Source organism: Typopeltis vanoorti, chromosome 2, assembly GCF_054136105.1.
Source record: "Typopeltis vanoorti isolate ZY-2024b chromosome 2, IOZ_Tvanoo_1.0, whole genome shotgun sequence".
NCBI lineage: Eukaryota > Metazoa > Arthropoda > Arachnida > Uropygi > Thelyphonidae > Typopeltis > Typopeltis vanoorti.
This window is the reverse complement of record NC_143550.1, coordinates 187,814,662-187,841,350: the sequence shown is the minus strand read 5'-3', so window position 1 is coordinate 187,841,350 and position 26,689 is coordinate 187,814,662. Positions and strand designations below refer to the sequence as shown.

The window sequence follows — 26,689 nt, the reverse complement described above, 5'->3', positions numbered from 1 at the left end:
AGTATGCAGCATCCCATCGATGTTTCCCAAACCTCAAGACCTTACATTTTGCTGCATTAAACTGACCCCCATTCATTTGCCCATCTATCTAGCTTATTTAAATCCTCTTGCAGGGCTACCACATCTGCACTATTACTAATAATCCTTTGCAGCTTCGCATCATCCGCAAACAACTGAATATCCCCCTGCAATCCAATGGCTATGTCATTGATATAAAGGTTAAACAATATAGGTCCTAGTACTGAGCCCTGTGGGACCCCACTTGTAACCCTCTGCCTCCTGCAAACTGCTCCACCATACACAACTCTCTGATACCTATCAGACAGCCAATCCTGAATCCAGTTGACCAATCCGACATCCAGACCCATGTGCTGCAACTTAAATATCAGCTTATCATGTGGCACCCTGTCAAATGCCTTTGCCAAGTCTAAGAAAATTGCAGTATATGCCTTTCCCTCATCTAATGTTCTTGAAAATTTATTATAAAAGGCTAGCATATTGCTAAAACAAGAGCATCCTTTCTCAAATCCATGTTGATTCTCACAGATAACATTACCCTCATCTGCCCAATGCTGTATACGGTCCCTCACTACTTTCTCCAAGATCTTAACAACTACTGATGACACACAGACTGGCCTATAATTAGAAACTTTCAGTCTGTTACCACCCTTATGCAATGGCACTATCCTACCTTCCTTCCATACCCTGGGCACCTTTGCCAAAGCCAGACTTTCATTGAAAAGCCACGTTAAAGGCACTGTCAGTTCCCTAACACATTCTCTCAAAACTTGTGGTGAAATACCATCCAGTCCCAAAGCTTTACTGACATCCAGAGTACTCAGTATCTGAAACACACTCTCCTCCTGTACCTCTAAACCCCGAACCTGCCCTATCCCTCTAGCATTAAAACTGACTCCTCTAGGATGAATTACTCCAATAAAGTGTTCATTGAACAATTCCACTATGTACTCTGCATCAGTCACTCTATTCCCATTTTTATCCCACAATATCATTCTTCCATAGTCATTTCTCCTCCTACTGGCCACATAGCTAAAAAATTCCCTGGGATTTTCTTTGGATCTTAGGGCCAATCTCCTCTCATATTCCAGTTTCGCTTTTCTTACCACACTAGTCACTCTTCTGGCTTGTATCTTATATTCCTCATGCATCTCTTCACCTGTCTCCTTATATCTCTTCCATAGCCTCTTTTTCGCATGCAATTCCTGTTTAATATTGTTTGTCATCCACTTTACTCCAAATTGCATCCTTTTCTTCACTCGTGGTATACAACTTACCATTGCTGATAACAAATATTCTTTCACAATTTCCCACGCACTAGTGATATCCCGGCCTTCCAATTCCTGCTGCCATGAAACTTCCCAAAGTTGATGTCTAAGACTATTATAATCATGTTTATAATTCCAAATAAGTTCCTGTCTCTTTGATACTCCTGCATGTCTATTCATTTTCCAAGTCAACACCATATGGTCACTCTCTCCAACTGGTGGGAGAGACATCAACTCAGTTATTATCAACTCTTCTGATGCTATAACCAAATCCAAAACTTTTGAACCTCGTGTTCCCTCTGTTATGTTTCCTAAGACATTTGTCCCTCAAGAATTCTAGAAATTCCATTCCCCTATTGCTATATGCATCTTCCTCTCTCCAATTTATACTACTGAAGTTAAAATCTCCCATAATAATCATTCTTCTTGCACTTGCCAAACTTAGCTGTCTAAACATCTGCTGGTCCCCATCCTCTGTGCTCCTGGGTCTGTAGCAACACCCCACTAAATATCCTGTCTTGCCTACCTCTACCTCACACCATACGCTCTCAAAATCATTTGTCTCACTTCCTTCCAAATTCTCCACTCTTAGAGGACATAGGTTATCACTTATCATAAGCAGTACCCCACCGCCACGCTTTCCCCTCCTATCCTGACGAAAAATGCTATACCCAGCGACTTCTATTCCTGTTGTTATATCCCCTTCTGTCAACCACGTCTCAGTGATCGCAATAATTTTTGGCCAGGCTGATGCTATCTGCGCCACCAATTCCTCTCCCTTATTCCAGATACTTCTGGCATTAGTATAAAGCATATAAATGCCATTGTTTCTATACACAGCATTATCCCTTCTAGACTCCACTGGGCTCAGTGTTACCTGACATTGTCTCCCTTCTCCCAAGTATCCATCCCCACAAGAGGCCACCCCTGCTATCATCCTCCCTGGGACACACTGACTCGTTCAAAACAGCAATCTCTCCAGATGCCTACGTCCTTCCTCATTCAAATGTAAACGGTCTCTCGCATACAATTCCTCTCTTTCCTCAAACGCACTCCAAGCATCCACATATACCAGTCCTCTCTTGTCACACATTCTCGCTATTATGCCATTCAATATCACCGCTCTTCTGCTCAGCTCATCATTATCATACCTATGCAACACACACACACTATTTTTCCTCTCTCTGTCTTCTTCCGTACAGTCTCAAGCAAAAATCTCATATCTCTCACTGCCCGACTTACATTGCCACTCATGTCATTCGTTCCTACCATCACAATCATCTCATCCACCCTTTCACCTCTCTTAATTGCCATAGCCACCCTTTCTATTGTTCCTCCTGGCAAACACTCCTCTCGCATCCTATCTTGAACACCACGGATCATTGAGTCGCCATACATTATACCTCTTACCATTCCCTTGCTCCTACTGTTTCCATTCTCTCCTCTTCTTTCATTCCCATACCTCTCTCTTCTACTGTTTCCATTCTCTCCTCTTTTAGCACTCCCATACATCTCTCTCATTCCCTCTCTCCTACTGTTTCCATTTTCTCCACTTCTAGCACTTCCATATCCCTCTCTCATTCTGTCTCTCCTACTACTGTTTCCATCCTCTCATCTTCTAGCATTCCCATACCTCTCTCATTCCATCTCTCCCCATTTCCATTCTCTCCTCTTCTAGCACTTCCATATCTCTCTCTCATTCCGTCTCTCCTACTGTTTCCATCCTCTCGTCTGCTAGCATTACCATACCTCTCTCTCATTCCCTCTCTTCTACTGTTTCCATTCTCTCCTCTTCTAGCACCCCATACTCTCACTCATACTCCCTAAATTCTCTCTCTCTGCTACTCTGTTCGCCTTGCATTTATCTCTTCCATTCTCCTAATCTTATCTTTCATACTTCTGCTCTCATTCACAAGACATTCTGCCTCCTCTTTCAACTCATCTATCTCCCTCTGCAGGTCAGTCACTCTTAATCTAAATTCACTCTCCCAAACAAAACCATCTCCAAAACTTTCACAGTCACTCACACCTTCCACACTATCAACTATTATTTTCTCATTCTCTCCTATCACACTACTTGTCTTCCTACATTCATTCCCCGTTCCTGGAGCAACAAAGTCGGATATCGATATATCTAATGTACTTATTTCCTCCAACTGCCTACATTTTGCGCACATATGCTCTCCCCTCTCTTTAATAAGCCACATATGTAATTCCCGAGACGCATACATGCCGCAAGTACTGCATGCCACATATCTTGTCAACGTGCCATAGAATTCACTGGTATAAAACTAAAGTCCTATACACATGTTATTTTCTTCTGAAAAGATTATACCCAGAAAGCTGCAAAGTGCACATTCACAATTGTAACCTCAACAAAAATGATTCCTCAAACTTTCTCAATTTTCAGAAATCATACTAAATAACCCTCCTCATTTATGTGCTTCATAAAATTGTAATTAATTAGTTATTTATTCCTTGAATTCTAATAATTGTAGATGGAGTTATCCTTCAGCATTTGATAGCACATGTTACTTGCTTGCAATTTAAGTGTTTCTTCTTTTTATATTTATCTCTTTTCAACTGTATTGTAATAATGGCTATGAAACGTAGCCAAACATTCTGCAAATAAATAATAATTTAACATAAGTGTCATCAGTATTAACTTTTTATTCTTTTTCTGTCTACTTATATCGCGATTTTTAAATGTATGCACAAGTTTGAAATTCTTACTTTTATCTATTTTGCCAATTGGACCATAAATGAATAAATATGAATTAATGTGCTTGGGCCATTATTGTTTAATTTCTACATAAATGATATAGGAAATGGCTTGAAAGAAGATATTCAGTTGTTTGCTGATAATGCAAGTGGATAGCGCAATAAAAAATCAAGCTAATGTTGAGAGTTTGCAGGATGATTTAAATAAGCTGGTAGAATGGGCAAAAAGGTAATGGATGTCATTTCAATGTGGAAAAGTGTAAAGTTATGCATTTTTTGGATTAAAATATTATCAGCTGTGTACCACATTGATGGAATGGTACTCCAAGAGATTGATGAGGCTAGGAACTTGGGGGGTGTTGGTGGATAGGGAGTTGAAGTTCAGAGGGGACATTGCTAAGGTGTCCAAGATTGCACATAGGATTACTTGGTTATTGAAGAACACGCTAATATTCAGAGATAGAGAAGTTATTATTCCCATTTATAAGACGTTGATATCTCCACATTTGGATTATTGTGCTCAAGTCTGGTCACCTGGATTCCTTGGAGATGAGGAAGTTGTGGAGAGGGTTCAGAGGAGAGTGACTGAGTTGTGAGTGATGTAAAAAATGCTCCCTACATTGCTAGATTGGGAGCTTGTGGATTGCAGAGGTTGGTTGATAGGCAGAGAAGAAGGGATATGATAGAAACATTTAAATTACTAAAAGGTTTTCATGAGATTGATGCAGGGGAAATATTTCAGCTGTGTGATAGATAGTGATGGAAGAACAAGAGGTGAACCCTGGAAATTAAGGAAAAGTGTGGTTAACAAGCGTGTGAGAACTAGATTTTTTGCTTGGAGGGTGGTGAGTGGGTGGAATGCATTGCCTGACTCAGTTGTGAGTTCTTCATCTGTAAATGAATTCAAGAAGAGGTGTGATAGATAATGTTTTGATAGTTTTGGTCTCCCACGATGAGTCTGCTGACTCCATGGAGATACCTGTAATAATAATATTGGAATTGGAAGATCAAGAAAGCAATGGCATTAGATAGGGAACAAGCAACATCTAAAACCCATGAATAGAAGAAGCAGATGAACTTTTCTTTTAGTGTTGCACAGTGATCAGTATTCATTTTAGAAATTATAGACTTTACAACCATGTTATAAATAACTATTTTAATTTTCCAACGTTTCATCCTTTATACCAAGGTCATCATCTGGAGTATATACAAGGACAAGCTGAGTTACATTTCACACAGTATGCTAAAGAGACAATGATTTGATCAATGGTTATTCTGCTGGCATGACCTCTAGAGAAAATATAATATGAAAAAAAAAATTATATTGTTATATATATATATATATATATATATATATATATATATATGTAATATAAAAATATATATAAATATATATAATATATCTATCTATCCCACTGGCTTTAACAGGCCTTTAAGGCCCACAACCTTCCAAGCATGCTTGGATTTCGTAACCGAAATACGAGGATAGAATGGTCACTCCTATGCCTCAAGGTATTCTTGGCTGTATCCGTGTGTGTTCACGGGGCCGGTTTGCCTGCTTGCGGGATGAAAAACGCCAGATAAACTGGCGGGAAAAACCCTACTGCCCGCGCCCAAGACCGGCTAACTTGGCTATGGCTGAGGAAGATCCTTCAGCTCCTCACGTCTCCGACGGGAATCGAACCTAGGACACTCCTTCCCCAGGCATATGGTTGCGAAGCGCAAAGCCACTAGGCTAACCGCGCGGACATATATAATATATATATAATATAAAAAAAAAACAGATGAAATTAATTATTTAAAAACTACATCAAAGCTAAATTATATTTAAGATAACATAAGAGAAACATTCTTTCATATAGATAGTTTTCTTACAGTAACAATGATGTCCTAATTTAACATGACAATTGCTATATTAGATTTACGATTCTGGATTATCTACAGTTCTGTTTATAGTTAGCTCTTAGGGAGAAAGGTTCCATCGGTAGAATATGTGCTTTCCATATGCTTTGGATTTTTAGATCATTATTGTTCAGATTAGGGTGGTTGATAAGAATCTCACAGGCTTCCTTAAATTTACGTTCATATCATGTTTTGGTGTGATTTAAACAACTGGCGCTTTTCTAGTCAATTCTATGTAAGTGTTCAGGGCATGATCAGAAAGGCCAGTTTCACCATAGTTATTATATTTACAGTGTCGTTTACATTCTTTTTGTCTGATAGGAATTGTGCGTCCTGTTTCCCCTATATATGGTAGATTACAGGTGCAATAAATACGGTATACTCCAGGGTGGTGAAGGTATAGACTGCCCGAATTATCACCTGCCAAGAAATTAGCATCACCATTCAAGGAGTTGGTAGGTCATTCCCCCTCCTATATAAGAAACACACAATACTTCATAAACATATTCAAAGACATCATTAGAAAAAGATGATTTATTAGTCAATTTTGATGTCTCTGCCCTCTTTACAAATGTCCCAATCAAGACAAATTCCCTCCAGATATTACTGCACTCTTTGCGCACGTATTACGTTCTAGTTATTTTGTATGACAAAACGCTTTCTACCTACAAAAAGAAGGCACAGCCATGGGCTCGCCATTACCCCCCCCCCCCCCAATGCTAACTTTTATATGGAACATTTTGAGCAACATGCTCTAGATTCCGCCTTTAAAACCCAAAGTCTGGCTTAGGTACGTTGACGACGTTTTTGTAATCTGGCCCCATGGCTGCCAGACACTAGACACTTTCCTTAGCCACCTAAACAAACAACACAAATGCATACAGTTCACAATTGAGATTGAAAAGCAGAATACACTTCCATTTCTAGATACTCTTGTCACACATCTTCCTTCTGGCAGTATTTCCTTCACTGTTTACCCGAAACCAACACATATTGGTTTCCGGTAAACAGTGAAGAAATGGAAAACAACATCATACTGGTCAATATATACACATAAATCCTCTTTTAGGCTTACACGGTGATCCGAATGCATTTTTGAAAATTATGGAGACAACTACCGTGTTTGAATAAAAACTTTAGTTTAATATAACTAAAATCTACATTCGACGTTTCGACCTTTATGTCAAGGTCATCTGGAATGTACAAATATACACAGGAAACAAGCTATACTACAATCAAACTGGTTCGTTAAAGACACTGACCAACCACTACCACAATTGTTGGCCTGACCTCTGGTGGGAAAAAATAAATAAATAAAAAATAAATAAAAATAAAAAAATAAATAAAAATAAAAAAAAATAAAATAAAAATAAAAAATTATACATCGACGCTAGAGTCCTATTATTAGTGTTGTCTACTATATATATATATTAACATCATTCCAGCCAGTTGGTATGGAATGGTTTCTAATACTAGTTACGGATTGGCTAGAGTCCTGACTTATGCTGGATCTTTCATATTAGATAGGTTGAATGTGTGCCATCCATATTTGGGTGGTTTATCAGGATTTCGCAGGATTCCTTAAATTTCCTTTCGTACCAGGTTTTTCTTGAAGAAAGAACACATTAGATACATTAAATATAACCATTATGGTGAAGCACGCCTCTCAGACCACGCACTCAACACCTTACACCAAATCAACTGGAAAAGCACCTGCTCCTTACACCGCACAAAAACCTGGTACGAAAGGAAATTTAATGAATCTTGCGAAATCCTGATAAACCACCCAAATATCAATAACAAAGATGGCATGAAAATTCCAAGGATCTTGATGGCACGCATTCAGCCTACCTAATATGAAAGATCCCGCATAACTGACTTGGGTCAGTTATGCGGGATCAATTTGTTGCTCAATCTTTGTTGCTTGCCTCTGAATCCTCTCCAACGCTTCCTCATCCACAGGAGACCAGAATATAGCATATTAATCCAGATGAAGATATCATCAAGGTCTTTTAAAGAGGAATAACTTCCTTATCTCTACTTATTAGTGTGTTTTTGAATAGCCAAGTAATCTTATGAGCTATCTTAGCAATATGTCCTCTAAACTTCATCTATTTCCTGGAGTACAGTTCCGTCAATGAAGTACATAGCTTGTAATTTATTTATCCCAAAATGCATAACTTTATATTTCTCCACATTAAACTGATACCAATTATCTTTTGCCTATACTGACAGTCTATTTATACAAACTCTCTACATTGTCTTAATTCACTATTACTGTACCTAATTTTGCATCATCAGCAGCCAACTAAATATTTCATTTATTTCCAATATAATTTATATACAAATTTGGTAGCCATTTCCTTTATCCAACTCATCTGTCACTCTATTATAAACCTTGCATCGCACCACTAGTCACTAGCTTTTGCCTGGATTCTGCTCCTCCATATACCGCTTTTTGATAACTGTCTAGCAACTACCCTGTTATCCATGTAGCCAATGTCATATCTATCCCTGTTTGTTCTAATCTGCATAGTAGAGTTCCGTGTGGTATTCATTCGAATGCCTTTGCAATATAAGTAAGTTAACGCCGCTGTAAACTCTCTGGAACATTCCTTCAAGACATGTAGTGATATACTGTCATGTCCAATCAGATTGCTGGCCTGGTTGGCCGAGTGGTTAACACATCTGCTCTCCAGCCTTTTGGATGTGGGTTCGAATCCCATCATGGGCATGGATGTTTGTGATTGTCTGTGAAGATACTAGTGGTGGTGGTGGACAGTAGATGGCATTTGTAGATGATGTAATTGGTGGATGAGGTTGAGTGTGGAAACGGAGAGTTGTAGAGTAGGTGCCCTCCCTCGATGAGTGTTGGACTCCCTGGAGGTGTCAAATAATAATAATAATAATAAATCCAGCAGAATCATCATGTAGCCATTTCCTTCATCTAACTCATCTGTCACTGTTATAAAAAGTTAGTAAAACACAAGCTGATATCTCATCTAATTCCACAGCTATATTTACAATTCTGCTGTATCCTAAGAACCTTAATTCATCCACCTCTGTTCCCACATAAGTCTGTCACATATGTCACAGCATTAAACTCACTTATGTGATATACCCCTGCAAAGTGGTCGCTCAGTAACTCAACTATTTTATCTGCTTTTGTTAAAAAAATTAACATTTCATGTTAATCAGCATTCATTAAGGTTATTCTTTCATAGTCATTCTTCCACTTACTTGCCACATAGCAAAAGAACTATTTGGGATTTCCTTATGTCTGCTTGGCTAGTTTCTTCTCTTAATCTGATTTTGCCTTCCTTACCATACTAGTCACCTTTCTTGCCTGATCCTTGTACTTCATGAGTTTGCTGGTCACCTTTCTCCCTATAACACGATTAATTCGTGCCATGTTATATGGAAACCATATACCGCGTTATATGGAAACCGCGCTATAAGAAACTCAGAATTAGTACGAATCAGATTGATTCGTACCACGTTATGTGGGAACCACCCTTTAAACGATTTAAAATTTGGATTTTGTCCTCAAGAGATATAAACTTTCTTTTTAACTGTTTTCTTGTTTCTTTTGTGTCTGACATTATGCAAACCTGGGGTTAACAATTATTTTATTATTATAATACAACGAATAAAAAATATTACCTACAGTGTTGTGTAATGTTGTCCAATTACAATAACACAAATTAAGCAAGCAAAAGGCACTTTATTGAACACTAATCGTGATATGTACGTCTGCACAGATTTACAGACACTTTCCTACTAGGTTGCACTTAAAATTGATGACAAAGTGGGTGGTTGCAACAGCGAAAGTTCGGCAGAGCTATTGGATAAAAAAATGCATGCAAATATGCAACAGCCAATCATACGGTCTATTTTAAGCATTAAAACAGAGCACTGTGAACAATCTCGCATCATTTCTTCGCTTATAGGGGAATTCCCTGATAACTGAAATTGGAAAATGGTGATGTACCTTCACCAAAAAGAAGGGAATTCCCCGTTAATTTCAACTGTAAAAATTTAACACATAGATAAATTCATGCTATGGAGAATCTTCTTAAACCAATTAAGTTGATGGAATGTTGTTGAACGGAAACCACATTATAAGCGTACCGCGTTATAGGAGGGCTGTTGCAATTTTGGCTCCGCATTATATGGAAACCGTGTTATAAGAGTACCACATTATAGGAGGGTTGACTGTGTATATATATATATATATATACACCCTCCACAGCATTTTCTTTTTCTGCAGCTCATGCTTAATAATATTACCCATCCAGTTAATTCCTACCTGATTAACCCTCATTACCTTAGGTATACAAGGTAATATTGCTTCCCTCTTAACTAACATCATTCCCTTACACGGTTTTATGCAGTGGCGCAGGTTCGAACTTCCTCCTAAGCTTTGTAGTTCCATATATACCCCTTCTTGACAGAATATTCTTCATGGTTTACAATCTCCCAAATCAAAACCTCATGGTCACTTTCCCCAGTCGGAGACAACCAAACCAAGGTGGTCACCTTGGTTACAGAGAGCCCTTCTGATCCTATGACCAGGACCTTTTCACCCTGAGTTCTTCCCTCCATCACATGCTGCCGCAAGTAATTATCTCTCGGTAGATGTATAAATTCCATTTCCTTCCAATCCGTATCTACATAGTTTAAGTTCCCCATAATAATCACTCGACCTGCACTCATTGTACTAATTTGCTGATGCACGTCTTCCAGATCAACCTTGGAACTCCCTGGCCTAGAGTGGCAAAGAGCCATATATGTTGTCATATTGGCCTTGATCTCACACTATTCTGCTTCAAATGAACAGCCACCCTCCTGCCTATTTGACTGCAAATCATCTGCTCTCATCAACAGTGCCTCTCCCTACATCTTATCTTCTCTGTCTTTCTTGAGAATACTAAGCCTTTCACACGCTATTCTTGTAACTACATTTGCTTTTAGCATGTTGAGTGTGCTATTACAATTTTAACATTGCATTCCTGATGTCTCTGTGACTGACATTAAATATCGAAATCAATTAAACCCGTTGTTTATTTATTTCTCTTTGTGCTGTAAATTATTCCATTAAAGGCTGACATTCTTCTTCCTCTTAAGCTTTCACAAACCATTAAGGTTCTTCTGTGGACTTCACAGCCATGACCTGAGGATAAGATAGTTGGACCTATGCCTCCCGGTGTCCTATGTCTGTAGATGTGTGTTCACAGGACCGGTTTGCCTGTTCTGGGGGATGATAAACCCGGGTTTCTCGGTGAAAAAACTCCCTACCTCTGTATGAGACCAGCTAACTCATCTTTAGTCAAAAGAGACCATATAAAGATTCCTCGTATCTTGGACCGGAATCGAGCCCCGGTCTTTCTGACCAAAGGACTTCATCTATACCGACTGAGCTACAGAGGCTCTAAAGGCTGACATTAGTTTATAGAAACTGCAGCATCCCTTTAGGCCCCCAACCACCTTTGCTTACTGTTTGATCACCCTATTCAGTATTGTTGCATTGAATTTCTTGAGAGGCTAAATTCTGCATTTGTTGGTGATTTTCATGCTCACTCGCCTCATGGGTGCCTTCACACATATTCACCTGCATCCACTTTAATTACTTATGTTTTCTTGAATTTGCACTTCAGCATGCTCAGTGAACAAAATTCTCTGTTGACACTTAACACCAAAACCATTTACTGTCTAACCACAGATGCGAAAACCTGGCTGGCATAGTGCTAAGAAGAGTCAATTCATGTTGAAGGGGAGAAAGGAATAAGGTGATGTACACATTCGTTACTAACACACAAAATCATGTACTTTATACTTAAAATTTTCCAACTGTTATACAAGCAAAGTAGTTACCACTTTAAAAACTAGAATTTTCATAAAAGAAAAGCTAATTTTCCAACCTATAATAATGAACTCTCATCATTGATTACTCTATTGTCGGAATGAATTCTGCTTCTCCCATGTGCAGAAGTGTTGAGGGGTATTGCATCTGTGGTCGGACAGTAGATGCAGCCATTTAGATGTGCTGTCATAATAGCACAAGAGCTGTTATGCTATCTAGCATAAAAACAGCAGTCTAGCTCAAGTGTGGTTTGACAATGCTTTATACATTAGCACAATCACCTCCTTATCCCTAATTGACAGTGTATCCTTATCATAACAGCAGTGCATTGATAAGAAGTATCTAAAAAATGTTTTTCTAAAAGAAATTGAGCATAGCACATCTTCCATCATAATCTATTCATTTGATGATAAAAGTGAGTGGGCAGGTATGGTGGGGAAATCACAACCAACAAGTGATTTGAATAAGACTGGTTATAGATCTAAAAATGAATTACTGTGTTTGTTTACAAATGCAGAAATATCAGAATTAAGGGAGATGAAATGGTTTCACTGATTAAGTTTATTTGCCCAAAAATCATTGGAATAAGTGAAATATTGTTGAATGAAGATGATATTCTAACGGGATTAGATCTTACCCATGTTTTATAACACAGTGACGGCTGAACTGGAATAAAAGGTAATGGGTTTACAGTGATATACTGCTGGACTTTGCTAAAGCCTTTGACAGGATACTGCATGGAATTCTAATCAGTAAACTGCAGCACATACGGATGGATATAGGGTTGGTGAGATGGACCACTGCTATTTAATTTGTTCATTTACAATATAGGAAAGGATTTGAGAGGAACTGTTCATTTATTTATTTATTTGTTGATGATGCAAAGTTGGGTAGAACAGTAGTGAATGCACATGATGTTGAAATTTTGCAGGATGATTTGGATAGATTGGAAGACTGGGCTAAGGTGAATGGATGTCAGTTTAATGTGTAGCAAAGTGTAAGGTTATGCATTTTGGGGAAAAGATTAGCAGCAATATACTACATTGGTGGACTGTATTCCAGGAAATTGACGAGGCCAGGGATTTGGAAGTATTGGTGGATAGAGAGTTGAACTTTAGGGGTAACATAGCAAAAGTGGCTAAATCAGCTCATCAGATCACTTAGTTACTGAAGAATACTTTGATGAGCAGAGACAAGCAAGTTATTGTTCCTCTTTATCGAGCCTTGATAAGACCCCACCTTGACTACTGTGCCCAGATCTTGGCGCCAGAGTTTCTTCTTGATGGGAGGAGGTAGAGACGATCCAGAGGCAAGTGACCAAGATGATAGCTGGTCTATGGAATGAACCTTATGAGAACAGGTTGAAGATCTGTTGGTTACAGAAATTGATTGATAGATGGAAAAGGGGTGATATGATTGAGACATTCAAATTACTGAAGGGTTTTTACAAGATTAATTCAGAGGAAATTTTTCAGAACAAGTCTGGTGGTGGGAGAACTCGGAGTCATCCAGGAAAGTTAGCAAGGGTGTTAGAACTAGGTTTTTTACTTGGAGAGTTGTGAATGAGTGGAATAAGCTTCCAGAGTTTGTTCTGGGTGACATGACTGTAAATGATTTCAAAGCAAAGTATCTATCATGCTTTCCTTTGAACTGAACTAAATAGTTGTTCTTGACATGATGTTTAGGGCCTCCCTCAATGAATCTGATTCCTTGGAGCTGCCCGTAATAATACAGTATTTTTTGCAAGGATAGAATTGACAGGAAGGGAGGGGAGAGTGCTGCTCATGATAGCAGGGGAATTAAGTCCACATAAGGTAGAAATGAAATAGGGAAATAGTGGCAATGGTTATGAAGCAGTATGGTGTAATGTGGAGGTTGGCAGGATGAAATATTTAGTTGGATGTTGCTATACACCTGGAAATGTGGAGGGTGGTGATGAAGAAATGTATAAATAACTCAGATTAGTGAACAGAGGAAGAGTAATTATTATGGTGATTTTAATTAATGCAGTGTACTGTAGATTGGAATGGAAAGATAGCATTTGGGAATAAGGAAAATGAATTTCTTGAGAGATAACTATCTCAGGCAGCACATAAAGGAGGCCATGTGGGGATCAAGAGTTTTAGATCTGATCATTTCATCAGAGGATGTAATTGTGAGTTTGATTTCACACTTTCCTCCAGTTGGTGAGGGTGATCATGAAATGATCACCTGGGTTGTGGCTAGCCATATGCAGACTTTTGTGAGGAAGTGATATATATGTGGTATTATAAGGCTGGTGATTATGACAAGCTTAGGCGACAGCTTAGAGCTATAGCATGGAATGAGAAGTTGAGTGGTAGGGAAATAAATGCTGCTTGGGAAATGACAAAGAAATACATAAGAACATCAATGTGTGAATGTTTCCAAAGGTCAAAAGGCTGAATAAGGTAGGTTTAAAATGGATGAATGAGGAGCTTAAGCATGAAACCTGGAAGAAGAAGGCACTTTGGAGGCAGTACAAGATGAATAATGATAATAATCAATTATATGAAGAGTATAAAGAACAAGCCAGGAGAGTGACTCAGTAAGGAAAACATAAGTGCAGTATGACAAAGCAGGCGAACCTAGAGATTTTTTAGATATGTGACAAATAGAAGAAAGAATGATCGTGGTAAGATTATGTTAATGAATGAAAATGGTAGAATGAATGAAAATGGTAGAACTGCTGCTACAGAAGACATTGTTGAGGTATTCAGTGATCACGTTATAAGGGTGTTTCATCCTGATCAGGGTGGAATCATGAAGAACTTAAATAAGGACATAGGATAGAATGGCTTAATTGTGAGCAGGAGGTATTTTAGGAAATAAATAACCTTGATGTCAATAAGGCAATAGGATTTTATTTATTTATTGTTATGTCAAAAGGAATACAGAGCAACTACAGGTCAATGTCCAATCTGGAAAGCCAATCCAAGGCCTCACCGTCACCTTGTGGATGTGATGTAGGCCACCACAGTGAAAATGGCACCTTGGGCAGTCGTTTACAATATGCATAATTGTCTGAGCCATGGGAGAACAATCACAATAAGGGTAGTCTACCTGCCCCCATTTATGTAGTAGGCAGCCACATCTGCCCTGGTTAGTTCTGATCCTGTTGATTGATGACTAAATCTTCCTACCAGGCTGCAGAGCACAGGGATCTTCTACCAGGAAGCTGTTTGTTGGGAGATTGTTGGACCAGTATACTCTCCACATGTCAGGTGTTGATGGCAGGGCAGCTGAAGAGAGTTCGTCCATGGACCAGAGTTGAGCTTTCTAGATTTTAGGTAAAAACTAGGTGGATTTATGAGGGTCTGGTGCAGGGGCAGGAGTGGGTTGCTCATTGCTTTATTAAATTCTTTAATCGAAGTTTGTCTTCTCCGTATGTTTGATGAAGCAATGTAGGACAGGCAGCCAGGAGAGAGGGATGCTTCTCACTATCCCACTAATTGTGTGCATGGTAGAATTTAGCTGGGTGTCTATAATGTTAGTGTGTGCACTTCTTTCTCAGACAGGGGCACAATATTCTGCTGCAGAGAATGTGAGGGCTAGTGCAGACGACCTTAGGACTTCTGCGCCACAACCCCAAGTTGTTCCAACAAGCCTTAAAATGATATTCTTTCTTGTTTTAATAGGATTTGATGACACATCACTATGCATCTTAAGAGAATGTTCCATGGAATTGGTAGTAGCATTGGCATGCCTGTTTAATAAGAATCTTACATTAGTGTTACAAATGAGTGGAAGGAGAGTAAAATTGTTCCACTGCATAAAGGTGGTGATAAAGGAGATTGATGAGGCCAGGGACTTGGGAATGTTGGTGGATAGGGAGATGAAGTTTAAGGGACACATTGCAAAAGTGGCTAAATCAGCTCATCAAATCACTTGGTTGCTGAAAAATACTTTGACGAGCAGAGACAAGCAAGTTATTGTACCTCTGTACCGAGCCTTGATAAGACCTCATCTCGACTACTGTGCCCAGATTTGGTCACCTAGTTCCTTCTTGATGGAGAGGAGGTGGAGAGGATCCAGAGGCGAGTGACCAAGATGATAACTGGTCTATGGAATGAAACTTATGAGAACAGATTGAAGATTTGTGGGTTGCAGAAATTGGTTGATAGGCGGAAAAGTGGTGACATGATTGAGACATTCAAATTACTAAAGGGTTTCTATAAGATTAATTCAGAGGATATTTTTGAGAACAGGACTGGTGGTGGGAGGACTAGGGGCCATGTGTGGAAACTGGGCAAGAGTGGTTAGCAAGGGTGTTGAGCTAGGTTTTTTACTTGGAGAGTGGTGAATGAGTGGAATAAGCTGCCAGAGTCTGTTGTGGTTGCCATGATGGTGAATGAGTTCAAGGCAAGGTATGATGGATACTGTGAGAATGTCGAATAGTTATGTGGGCATGATGTTTAGGGCCTCCCTCGATGAGTCTAAGGACTCCCTGGAGTTGCCAGTAATAATAATAATAATACAGCTGTAGCTTTAAATTATAGGCCAATCTATATATATCTGGAGTTGTGGTGAAGGTACTGAAGAGATTGGTGAGAAGTAGGATACAGAAATGGGTTGAACCACAGCAGCATTCTCTGTGGTTATCAGCATAGATTTGTTAAAGAGAAATTATATTTTACTAACTTACTCATACTTATGTACTATAACAAGGTGACAAATACCTTGGGCAGGGGAGTTGCATATACAGTGGTATACTTGTATTTTTTGATAGACTACTATACTCCAAGCTGATAAATAAAGTGAAATAAATGGGATTAGATAACAGACTTTTGAGTTGGATCAATGACTGACTGTCATATAGGTATCAGAAAGTTGCATATGGGGGTTCAGTATCCTGAAAGAGCAAGTCAATACTGGTGTACCACAAGGGCCAGTTTTGGGATCATTGTTGTTCAGTTTGTATGTTAATGATATTGGGATGGGTTTAACACGTTCGCTGCCAACTACGAGTATACTCGTAGTTCATATATGAGCTTCACAAGCCAACTACGAGTATACTCGTAGTTCATATATGAGCTTCACAAGCCAACTACGAGTATACTCGTATGCCAAGCGCGAGTTAATCCATAGTATAACACGTAATTTGTAAATCAATTTTAAACTAGTAAAATCAATAAAAATAAAAACCAATCAATGAAATAAAAAAGCACTCAGTAAAATAAAAAAAAACAATTTATTCAAATTAAGAATGGTACATTTTAACACAAAAAACCATCATTCGCACAATGATGGTTTTTCCTGTTAAACAGGACAACAATAACGTGTTTCGCGTCTACGTTTGTTTCTTGTACAGACACGGCATGGCTTTGTCGGGTGATTCTTTTTTTCTGTTGGTGGTAAAATTTCCAAATAATGAAAATCTCGATTCCTCCTGATATTCTCTGATGCTGTAAGTTCATCCATCCCAACAAAAATTGAGATAAATTGATCTCTAAATTTTAATGAAGACATTGTATTTCCAGTGTTATAAAATTTATGCACATTTTGAATGTATACCTCAAAAATGCATATTGCCAATTTCTTTGGCTATCTAATTGTCTTTCGTAACGTGGAATAGTATGAAAGCATTTGATTAGAAAGATCGGTGCCTGACAAACCCAAATTATAATCCCTAACAATATTAGGTTTTAACTGAAATTTACCATTCCGATTTTGCGCTTCAACCATTTCAAATTTGTGCATATTTGAAATGGAAAGGACTTCCCTCTTATCCTTCCATTTGCTGACTACAACAGGACCTCTTCTTTGCCAGACATATTCCCCTTTCTTTAATTTCTTTTGAATAACATCTGGTGGATTGTTTTTCCTATTATTTCTCAGCGTTCCACACACATACGTTTTTCTGTTGGTAAGCGATTCTGTTAGAGCTACAGAATTATAAAAATTGTCCATATGCAATACATAACCCCTGTCTAAATATTCTTCCATCAAGTGGAATACAAAATCATATGCGTGACCCATTTTCGCTAAAGACGATTCAGATTTTCCTGTATAAATTTTTATTTTTATCACCAATCCATTTCATTTGCACAGTTCATAGAATTTCATGCCATATTTATGTTTTTTATGTATTGCCGAAATGCCAGTCTACTGCGCCACAACAACATTGACTCGTCAATACATAAGTTTCTGTCTGGTGTGTAGCAATTTCGCATTACACTATTAAAATGATGTAGGACTGGTCTTAATTTGTGCAATTTATCATTAGCTGCTTGGGAATTATCTGCGAAATGCAAATGACGCAATAAAATTTGAAATCCATTTCGGCTCATTTTAGAGCGCCAAAATGGCAAATTGTAAAGTTGATTTGTACTCCAATAATGCTCAATAGATGGTAAATTACAAGAACCCATATGAAGTAAAAGTCCAAGAAATAATTTTTAAATAATCCTCAATATTTTGTAAAGCATATAAATAGGTTTGTTCTACTAAAATTGTGAGAAAATCTTCAGGAAAGAAAAGTTCAACTAACCTTTTGATACTGAAATTTCCAGTGTCAATTTTAAAACCTGCAGTTGCAACAGTCAAATTGTAGGGGCTCTTCTTCTGAATTTTCCCAATAAGTTGATGTATTTGGCTGGTTGCTAACTTCATCTTTAAAAGTTTCTTTATCGGAGTCACCGCTAGAGTCGTCTGTAGGATCATCTTCGGAATCGGAACCAAATATTTCATGAAATTCATCATCGCTCATATTAGCATAAGCTTCTACGTCTATATCAGTAAGTTTTCTTTTACTGTCCATGGCGAAATTGAAGGTTCTTAGAGACTAGAAACTAAAACTGAACTAGACCCAATAAACACTGGCATCAGCACATGTAATATATAGATGGAAGTGATACGAGATTACTCGTAGTTGGCATATGAAACAAAATTCGATCTGATAAGCCGGCTACGAGATTACTCGTAGTTGGCATATGAAACAAAATTCTGTCTGATAAGCCGGCTACGAGATTACTCGTAGTGACCTTGAAGACGTGAAAAGCGCTTGACGTGCGGGAACAAACTATGACTGAGTAGCGTGGCAGCGAACGTGTTAACTAGTGATATGCAGCTGTTTGTTGATGACGCAAAATTAGGTAGAGCGATGCAGAGTCGAGTAAATGTTATGGTCTTACAGGAGGACTTGAATAGATTGCATGCATGGGCAGGTAAGTGGAACTGTCAGTTCAATGTTGCCAAGTATATAGTTGTTTATATACTTGGAATCTTTAAAGGAAGTAGAGAAAATGAGAGATCTAGGAGTGATGGTGGGCAAGAACGTGAAATTCAGGGACCATATTGTGCAAGTTGTGAAAACATCACATCAGATAACGGTGATGATGCTGATGACCCTGATATATAGAAATAGAGAAGTCATCATGCCAATATATAAGACCTTGATCAGGCCTCATATGGATTATTGTACTCAGATTTGGTTGCTGCATTTTCATGGTGATGAGGATATGTTGTTAAGGGTCCAGAGAAGATTCACAAAGATGGTCAGTGATGTTTGGAAAGTTGAGTATGTGGACAGATTGAGAGAATGTCGGTTGTTGCAAAGCCTCATGAATAAGAGGGGGGGGGATATGATTGGGACATAAGCTAGTTAAGGGTTGTTATCAGGTTGACATGGAAGATATTTTTCATAGAATGGAAGAGGGGTGGATAGAACAAGAGGCCATTGCAGAAAACTGTATAAGGTGGGTGTGAGGAGAAGGTTCTTCCATGGAGAGTGATTGGTGAATGGAATGCAGTGCCTGAGTGTGAACGTAGACACATTGAATCAGTTTAAGGCACAGTTGGATGAGCATTGTGTGCAATAGTGTGTACCTCTCATGAGGTGTCTCTTACTCCATGGAGATCAAATGTTAATAAAAGGATGTATAAATTTATGTATAAATACTTAAAATATTATAGTACTTTATCTCACTCATACTCTATTTCACAGAGCCTTTTTTTTTTAATCTTATATTATATTATTCAATTCTCACAACTGTGAGATTTGTTTAATGGTATATTAAACTGCATGAGATTTTGTTTTTCTTATATTAAGTGTATGTGAGCCTTTCCTTTAATCCACATATGTCATTCCCTCCCTTTCATCCTACTTATATTTAGAGACACTCATGGAGTAAAATAACTATATATTAAAATTGTATCTCTTTTGTTGGGTAGATTATTCCATATTAGTATCCTGGGATAGGACATTGACATCAGTACCAATATATTGTCCTCTAAATAATGAAGTTGAATAATTTATTATAACCATTAATTTATATACAAGAGTAGTAATTATTATTATTATTCAGGCCTCCATGGAGTCAAAAGACTCATCGTGGGAGGTCCTTCCTAAGAACATAAAGTCTGTCAAGACACATCGAGGGGAAGTCCCCCCCCCCTAAGAAACACAAAGTCTATCATACTACTCTTTAAACTCACTGACCGTTCTCGCTCCCACCACTCCATCAGGCAATGCATTCCACGGTTCAACCACCCTCCACGCAAAGAAACCACTCCTTACCCTCTTGCTCACAGCTTCCTTTCATAACTTCCAGGGATGGCCTCTTGTCATCACTCCTTCCCGCTGTTCAACCAAGCGAAAGAACTCCCCAGTGTCAACCCAGTAACCACCTCTCAACAGTTTAAAAGTCTCAATCATATCACCTCTAATTCTTCTATCCACCAAACTCTGCAGTCCACATTCCCTCAGCCGATCCTCATAACTATCCTTGTACAGTCCTGAAACCATCTTTGTCATCTGTCTTTGTATCCTTTCCACAATTAATTTATCCCCTTCAAATCCTGCAGACCAAATCTGAGAACAGTCCAAGTGTGGTCTGATCAGAGACTTATACAACGGAATGATAACCCTCTTATCTCTGCAGGTCAGTGTCCTTCTCATAATTGCAGCAATCCTCTGTGTTACCTTCACTACCTTTGCAATATGTCCCCTAAACCTCAGATTTCTATCAACCCTAGATCTCTTGTCTCCCCTACTTCATCTAGTATAACTCCTTTCATAGAGTATGCAGCATCCCATCGGTTTCCCAAACCTCAAGACCTTACATTTTGCTGCATTAAACTGACCCCCATTCATTTGCCCATCTATCTAGCTTATTCAAATCCTCTTGCAGAGCTATCACTTCTGCACTATTACTGATAACCCTTCCCAGGCTTCTCATCATCTGCAAACAACTGAATATCCCCTTGCAATCCACTGTCAATGTCATTGATATAAAGGTTAAACAATATAGTTCCTAGTACTAAGCCCTGTGGGACCCCACTTGTAACCCTCTGCCTCCTTGAAACTGCTCCACCATACACAACTCTCTGATACCTATCAGACAGCCAATCCTGAATCCAGTTGACCAATCTGACATCCAGACCCATGTGCTGCAACTTAAACATCAGCTTATCATGTGGCACCCTGTCAAATGATTTCGCTAAGTCTAAGAAAATTGCAGTATATGCCTTTCCCTCATCTAATGTTCTTGTAAATTTATTATAAAAGGCTAGCATATTGCTAAAACAAGAGCGCCCTTTCACAAATCCATGTTGACTCTCACAGATAACATTACCCTCATCTGCCCAATGCTGTATAGGGTCCCTCACTACTTTCTCCAAGATCTTAACAACTACTGATGACACACAGACTGGCCTATAATTAGACACTTCCAGTCTGTTACCACCCTTATGCAATGGCACCATCTTACCTTCCTTCCATTCCCTGGGCACCTTTGCCGAATCCAGACTTTCATTGAAAAGCCACGTTAAAGGCACTGTCAGTTCCCTAACACATTCTCTCAAAACTTGTGGTGAAATACCATCCAGTCCCAAAGCTTTACTGACATCCAGAGTACTCAGTATCTGAAACACACTCTCCTCCTGTACCTCTAAACCCCGAACCTGCCCTATCCCTCTAGCATTAAAACTGACTCCTCTAGGATGAATTACTCCAATAAAGTGTTCATTGGACAATTCCACTATGTCCTCTGCATCAGTCACTCTATTCCCATTTTTATCCCACAATATCATTCTTCCACAGTCATTTCTCCTCTTACTGGCCACATAGCTAAAAAATTCCCTAGGATTTTCTTTGGATCTTAGGGCCAATCTCCTCTCATATTCCAATTTTGCTTTCCTTACCACACTAGTCACTCTTCTGGCCTGTGTCTTATATTCTTCATGCATCTTCTCTTCACCTGTCTCCTTATATCTCTTCCATAGCCTCTTTTTCACATGCAGTACCTGTTTAATATTGTTTGTCATCTACTTTACTCTAAATTGTGTCCTCTTCTTCACTCGTGGTATACAACTTACCATTGCTGCTAACAAATATTCTTTCACAATTTCCCATGCACTAATGATATTCCGGCCTTCTAATTCCTCTCTCCATGAAACTTCCCTAAGTTGACGTCTGAGACTATTATAATCACCTGCATTATAATTCCACATAAGTTCCCGTCTCTTTGATACTCCTGCATGTCTGTTCATTTTCCAAGTCAAAACCATAATCACAAGAAACATTTTAACTAATTTAATGTTTAACAATAGCAAACTCAAACAAATCTCTCTCATTTTCTATTCAAAATTTAGAGTACTTACAAAATAATTCAATCTATAGAATTAGCATTCTGTTTACGATGTGTAACCTTGTTTGGCCCTATAAGAACTAGTTTTAACATATGTCTTTTGACTAACCAAATTAGACATGCAAAAGAAGGTGTCTGACAAACAATAGGAATATATTACTTCAGCACTCCAAATGCATGTCCAAATTCCTGAGCTTTCACTGCAGGTTCCTTCTGAGAAAAATTTATCACTTGCCTTTAATTCAGCATACATTTGTTATACAGTTCTTTATCCTTGGAAGATAACTCCTAAATGGCCTCCGACATTTTTTAAACTTAACTCCAAGGATAACTATCTTGTCTGGCTCTGCTTTCTTGCATGCCTCTTCTCGCCTTCATTTCTGAGCAACAACATCCTTACTTTCTTGTCAATCTCTTGTACTTTACTGTTGAATTCCTTTATTTTTTGTCTTATTGACAACAGCTCTCATACAGAATTTTCCACAGCCAATGCAAATGTCCGATCCCTAGATTCACAGCAAAACTCCATGTTACACTCGCACACAATCTGCCGTTGTTACAATTCTTATGTCACAAGACAATTTGAATAATACTGAGTACATAATTACCATACTGAATAACTTAACTCTCGTAGACAGGCTTATACGTTGGTTATGCATTACTAAATCACTTAAGGAATTGACAACGTAGATAACAATATAAATTAAATTACACTTTAATAAATATTTCAAATATTTTTGGCAAACGTCATGTTGCCATCTTTAAAAGGAACTGCAAAAAAGGCACATGCATGTAGGCACTACAACACAGTAACTGAGAATGAAGTGATGAAGCTGTTGTTCTCCTAAAAGTCCTGATGGTGCCCCCTAGTGGGCTAAGTAGGTGTTCTTGGCCGTTGGGGTGAAGGTTGTATGAGACAACCAAATTTGTTGAGGTTTGGAGAGTTTCTTAGGGCTGAGGCTGATTCCATGAATAGTCTTTCAAATTTGTATGTGCTATGGTGTATTACTGTAGCTTTCTCCCACCGTAGTTTTTTGCTTTTATCCAGAGTATGGTCTGCAAGACCAGATTGGCTGTACTTATGAAAACAGATGTAGTCCTTGTGTTCCGAAATTCTGATATTCGCTGTCCTGCCTGTTTAGCCAAAGTAAGACAGTCTACAGCTGCAAGGGACCTGGTATACACCAGGTAGGTCTAGGGAAAGTTGTTGGTCTTTAGTGCAGTGGATAAGGGATGCCAATTTTCTGTATGGTCTGTAACAGGAGGTGAAGTTATGTTTTTTAAGATTTTGGTAATTTTTTCCAAGGCGCCTCGGATGTAGGGAATGGTGATGGATTTAGAGTAATCCTTGTTGTGGAGGGGGGGGGGGGTTGTGGTTTGTTTGTTTCATTATTTTTTAGATTTTTGGGGGGAGGGTAGCCATTGGCTGAGAAAGTGTTGAGGATGTGATTTAGTTCAGCATTTAGGGTTAGAACAGATTAGTTTAGCCCTATTGTATAGTGTTTTCACCACTCCATATTGTTGGGGGGGGGAGATTGTTGGTGAATCAGGCTGGCGGGTGACTAGTGTGTCTAGGAAAGGGAGGCTGTCCCCTCTATTTGTTTGTAGAATTTTCCCTGCCAAATGAAATAGCCTGAGTTCATTGTAAACTGAAATAGGGCTGAGATATCGGGAGAAAATTTAGCTTTTTCTCCCGATATCTCAGTTTCCCTGAGTGGGATATTTGTGAATAAGGAGGAGACATCGAAGCTGACCATTATGTCAGTATGTTGGAGTGTAAGGTTTTTTATGCTGGCTTTGAAGTGGGCTGAGTTTTTTTGTATGTGATGGTGTGTTGCCGGTATAGTGTGTAAGTGCTTTGGCCAAATGTTTAGCTAATTTGTATGTGGGGAAATCAATGCCATCCACTATGGGATGTAATGGCACATTTTCTTTATGTATTTTTGGGAGTCCATAAATACGGGGGGGGGGGTATAAAGTTAAACAGCTTTAATCTGTTGGTAACTTCTAGAAGCCAAGAAGTGACTTTCTTAAGGAGCCTGTGAAGTTTTCTGATTTGTGAGTTGGTGGGATTGTATTCGATAGGGAGGTAAGTAGCCCGATCTAATAGAAGAGCATTAAGCTTACCTATGTAGTCCTTTTGGTTAAATACTACAGTTGCATTTCCAAACCTCAACAAATTTGGTTGTATGAGACTGCCCCAAATTTGGGAGGCTTACATCAGCAGACCTTCAGCCCAACGGCCAAGAACACCTACTTAGCCTGCTAGGGGGCACCATCAGGACTTTTAGGAGAAAAATAGCTTCGTTACTTCATTCTTAGTTACTGTATTGTAGTGCCTATGTGCACGTGCCTTTTTTGTAAGTTCCTTTTGAAGATGGCAACGTGACGTTGTCGAAATATCGGAAATATTTATTAAAGTAATTTAATTTATATTCTTATCTACGTTGTCAATTCCTTAAGTGATTTAGTAATGAATAACTTAACATAACAAACGTATTTCTCACCAAACACAACTTGTAAAAGCAAACATAATTTACAGTAGTACATTAGTGCCATAGGCTTATACAGTATCTGTATTAATTCAGTGGTATGACCAGATATGGTACATTTTTCAAGCTGCTTCAGAGTCAATTGATGCCTCTATTAAACAGGCTACTGGTCTCAAACTGAGCCATCAAATTAATCTGTAATGAGAGTTGGCTGTATCAACACTAAATATAGAGTAGAATTTTAAAACATTATTGACATATATATATATAAAATACTAAAAGAAGGTAGCATATTGATTAAGACTTATCCTCTAGGATCATATGTATGGAATCTAGAAAAAGAGGCAGAACCTAAATAAATGGTAGATGGATGAGAAGAGAGAGGTGATAGAAACATACAAATTAGTACGGGGATGTTACAGTATGGATATAAGAAATATATAGAGTTTCCATAATTATACACTCATACTTGTGATTGTATAATTATGAAGTGGGAAAATAGTATTATTCCTGTAAACCAAAATAAGAATGTGATGAGCAAGTGGAGTAGGTTGCCAGTGGGAGTGGCAAGTGTTTCATCTGTGAATAAATTCAAGGAGACATATTAGTTGTAAGGTTGTAATGCAGTGAATTCATGGACCCATTGGTGATACCTAACATATAATAATCATAAAAAAAAAAAAAGTTGGGATGAAGAAATGAAGGACTTGGCAGTTAGATTATTGAAGAAATTGAAATTGCGATAATAGCAAAAACATGGTAGAGAAGTTCTTTCGTATAGGTAATGAGAAAATGAAGACAACAACCCAGATTTTGTTGTCATGTTGGGACATTCCATAACAAAATTAGCTTTGTACTTCTCTTAAAATTTATCTTGTAACAAAAAAGTAGCTATAGCCTTAATGAGAAGTGTAGTGGAAAAGGTTTTTTTTTTTTTGTTTGTTTTTTTGTGATGACCGTGTTTGTTAGTTATAGATTATAATGAATCTATAATGTTACTTGGATTATAATGAAACAGAATGAATAAAAAAAAAATTATTCGATATTAAAGTTTGAATTATGCATTTGCAGAACTTGGGAGAAAAAATTTCTGATAAGGAACTACATGAGATGCTAAATGAAGTTGATCTCAATCAGAATGGTCAGCTTGAACTAGCAGAATATCTAGAGGTAAGAATTTTAAATTAGATTTTCTCTAAGCCATACAGGTTGCATTCCTGTCTCTTTCACACACATCCACATGATTTATAAATTAAAGATACCAAGAAATTATACACTTGGTTTAATCCTTTATTCAAGTGTAAGCAAACAAAGTTTGCACCTGAAGTATTTTTCAGGACTGGGGGCCAATCCTGGCAAAGGTGATTGTCTTAGTATCCCATAATGCAAAGCACATCTCCTTGCAGATATATATAATGCTATGCATTATGGGAAGGGTCACTACCCAGACTGGTTTCAACCTTTATTGAGGTCTCATCAGTGGGAGCCACACCCAGAGGTGATACCAAGGTTAAAGTAATGTAGAAGTCATATTTTCATATATGAGTTATCAAAAAAGAAAAATTCGAGAAAAATACACCTTTAGCATCCCAAAACACTGATACCATGACCTTTCGTGCTCATGGAACTGACTTTGTCTTCTTTGGTGCTGAACAACCATCTTCTGTCCACTGTTTTGACTGCTGTTTGGATTCTGGTGTGTAATGATGAATCCAAGTCTCATCCATAGTAATAAATTGATGCACAAAATCAGTTTTATTCTTGTTAAAAAGCTCCAAGCACTGTTCAGAGATTTTCATGCGAGTGCGTTTTAGATCT

At 38.3% G+C, this 26,689-nt stretch overlaps 1 protein-coding gene across 1 annotated transcript in view; it reads left to right on the top strand.

The window, feature by feature from the left end:
* Gpo1 (glycerophosphate oxidase 1) overlaps nt 1-26,689 on the top strand; it is a 550,013-nt gene that overhangs the window by 471,832 nt on the left and 51,492 nt on the right. Inside the window, exon 16 of the mRNA XM_090414113.1 lies at nt 25,943-26,041. Coding sequence (XP_090270239.1) covers nt 25,943-26,041 — 99 coding nt within the window. The remainder of the gene's footprint in view (nt 1-25,942; nt 26,042-26,689) is intronic.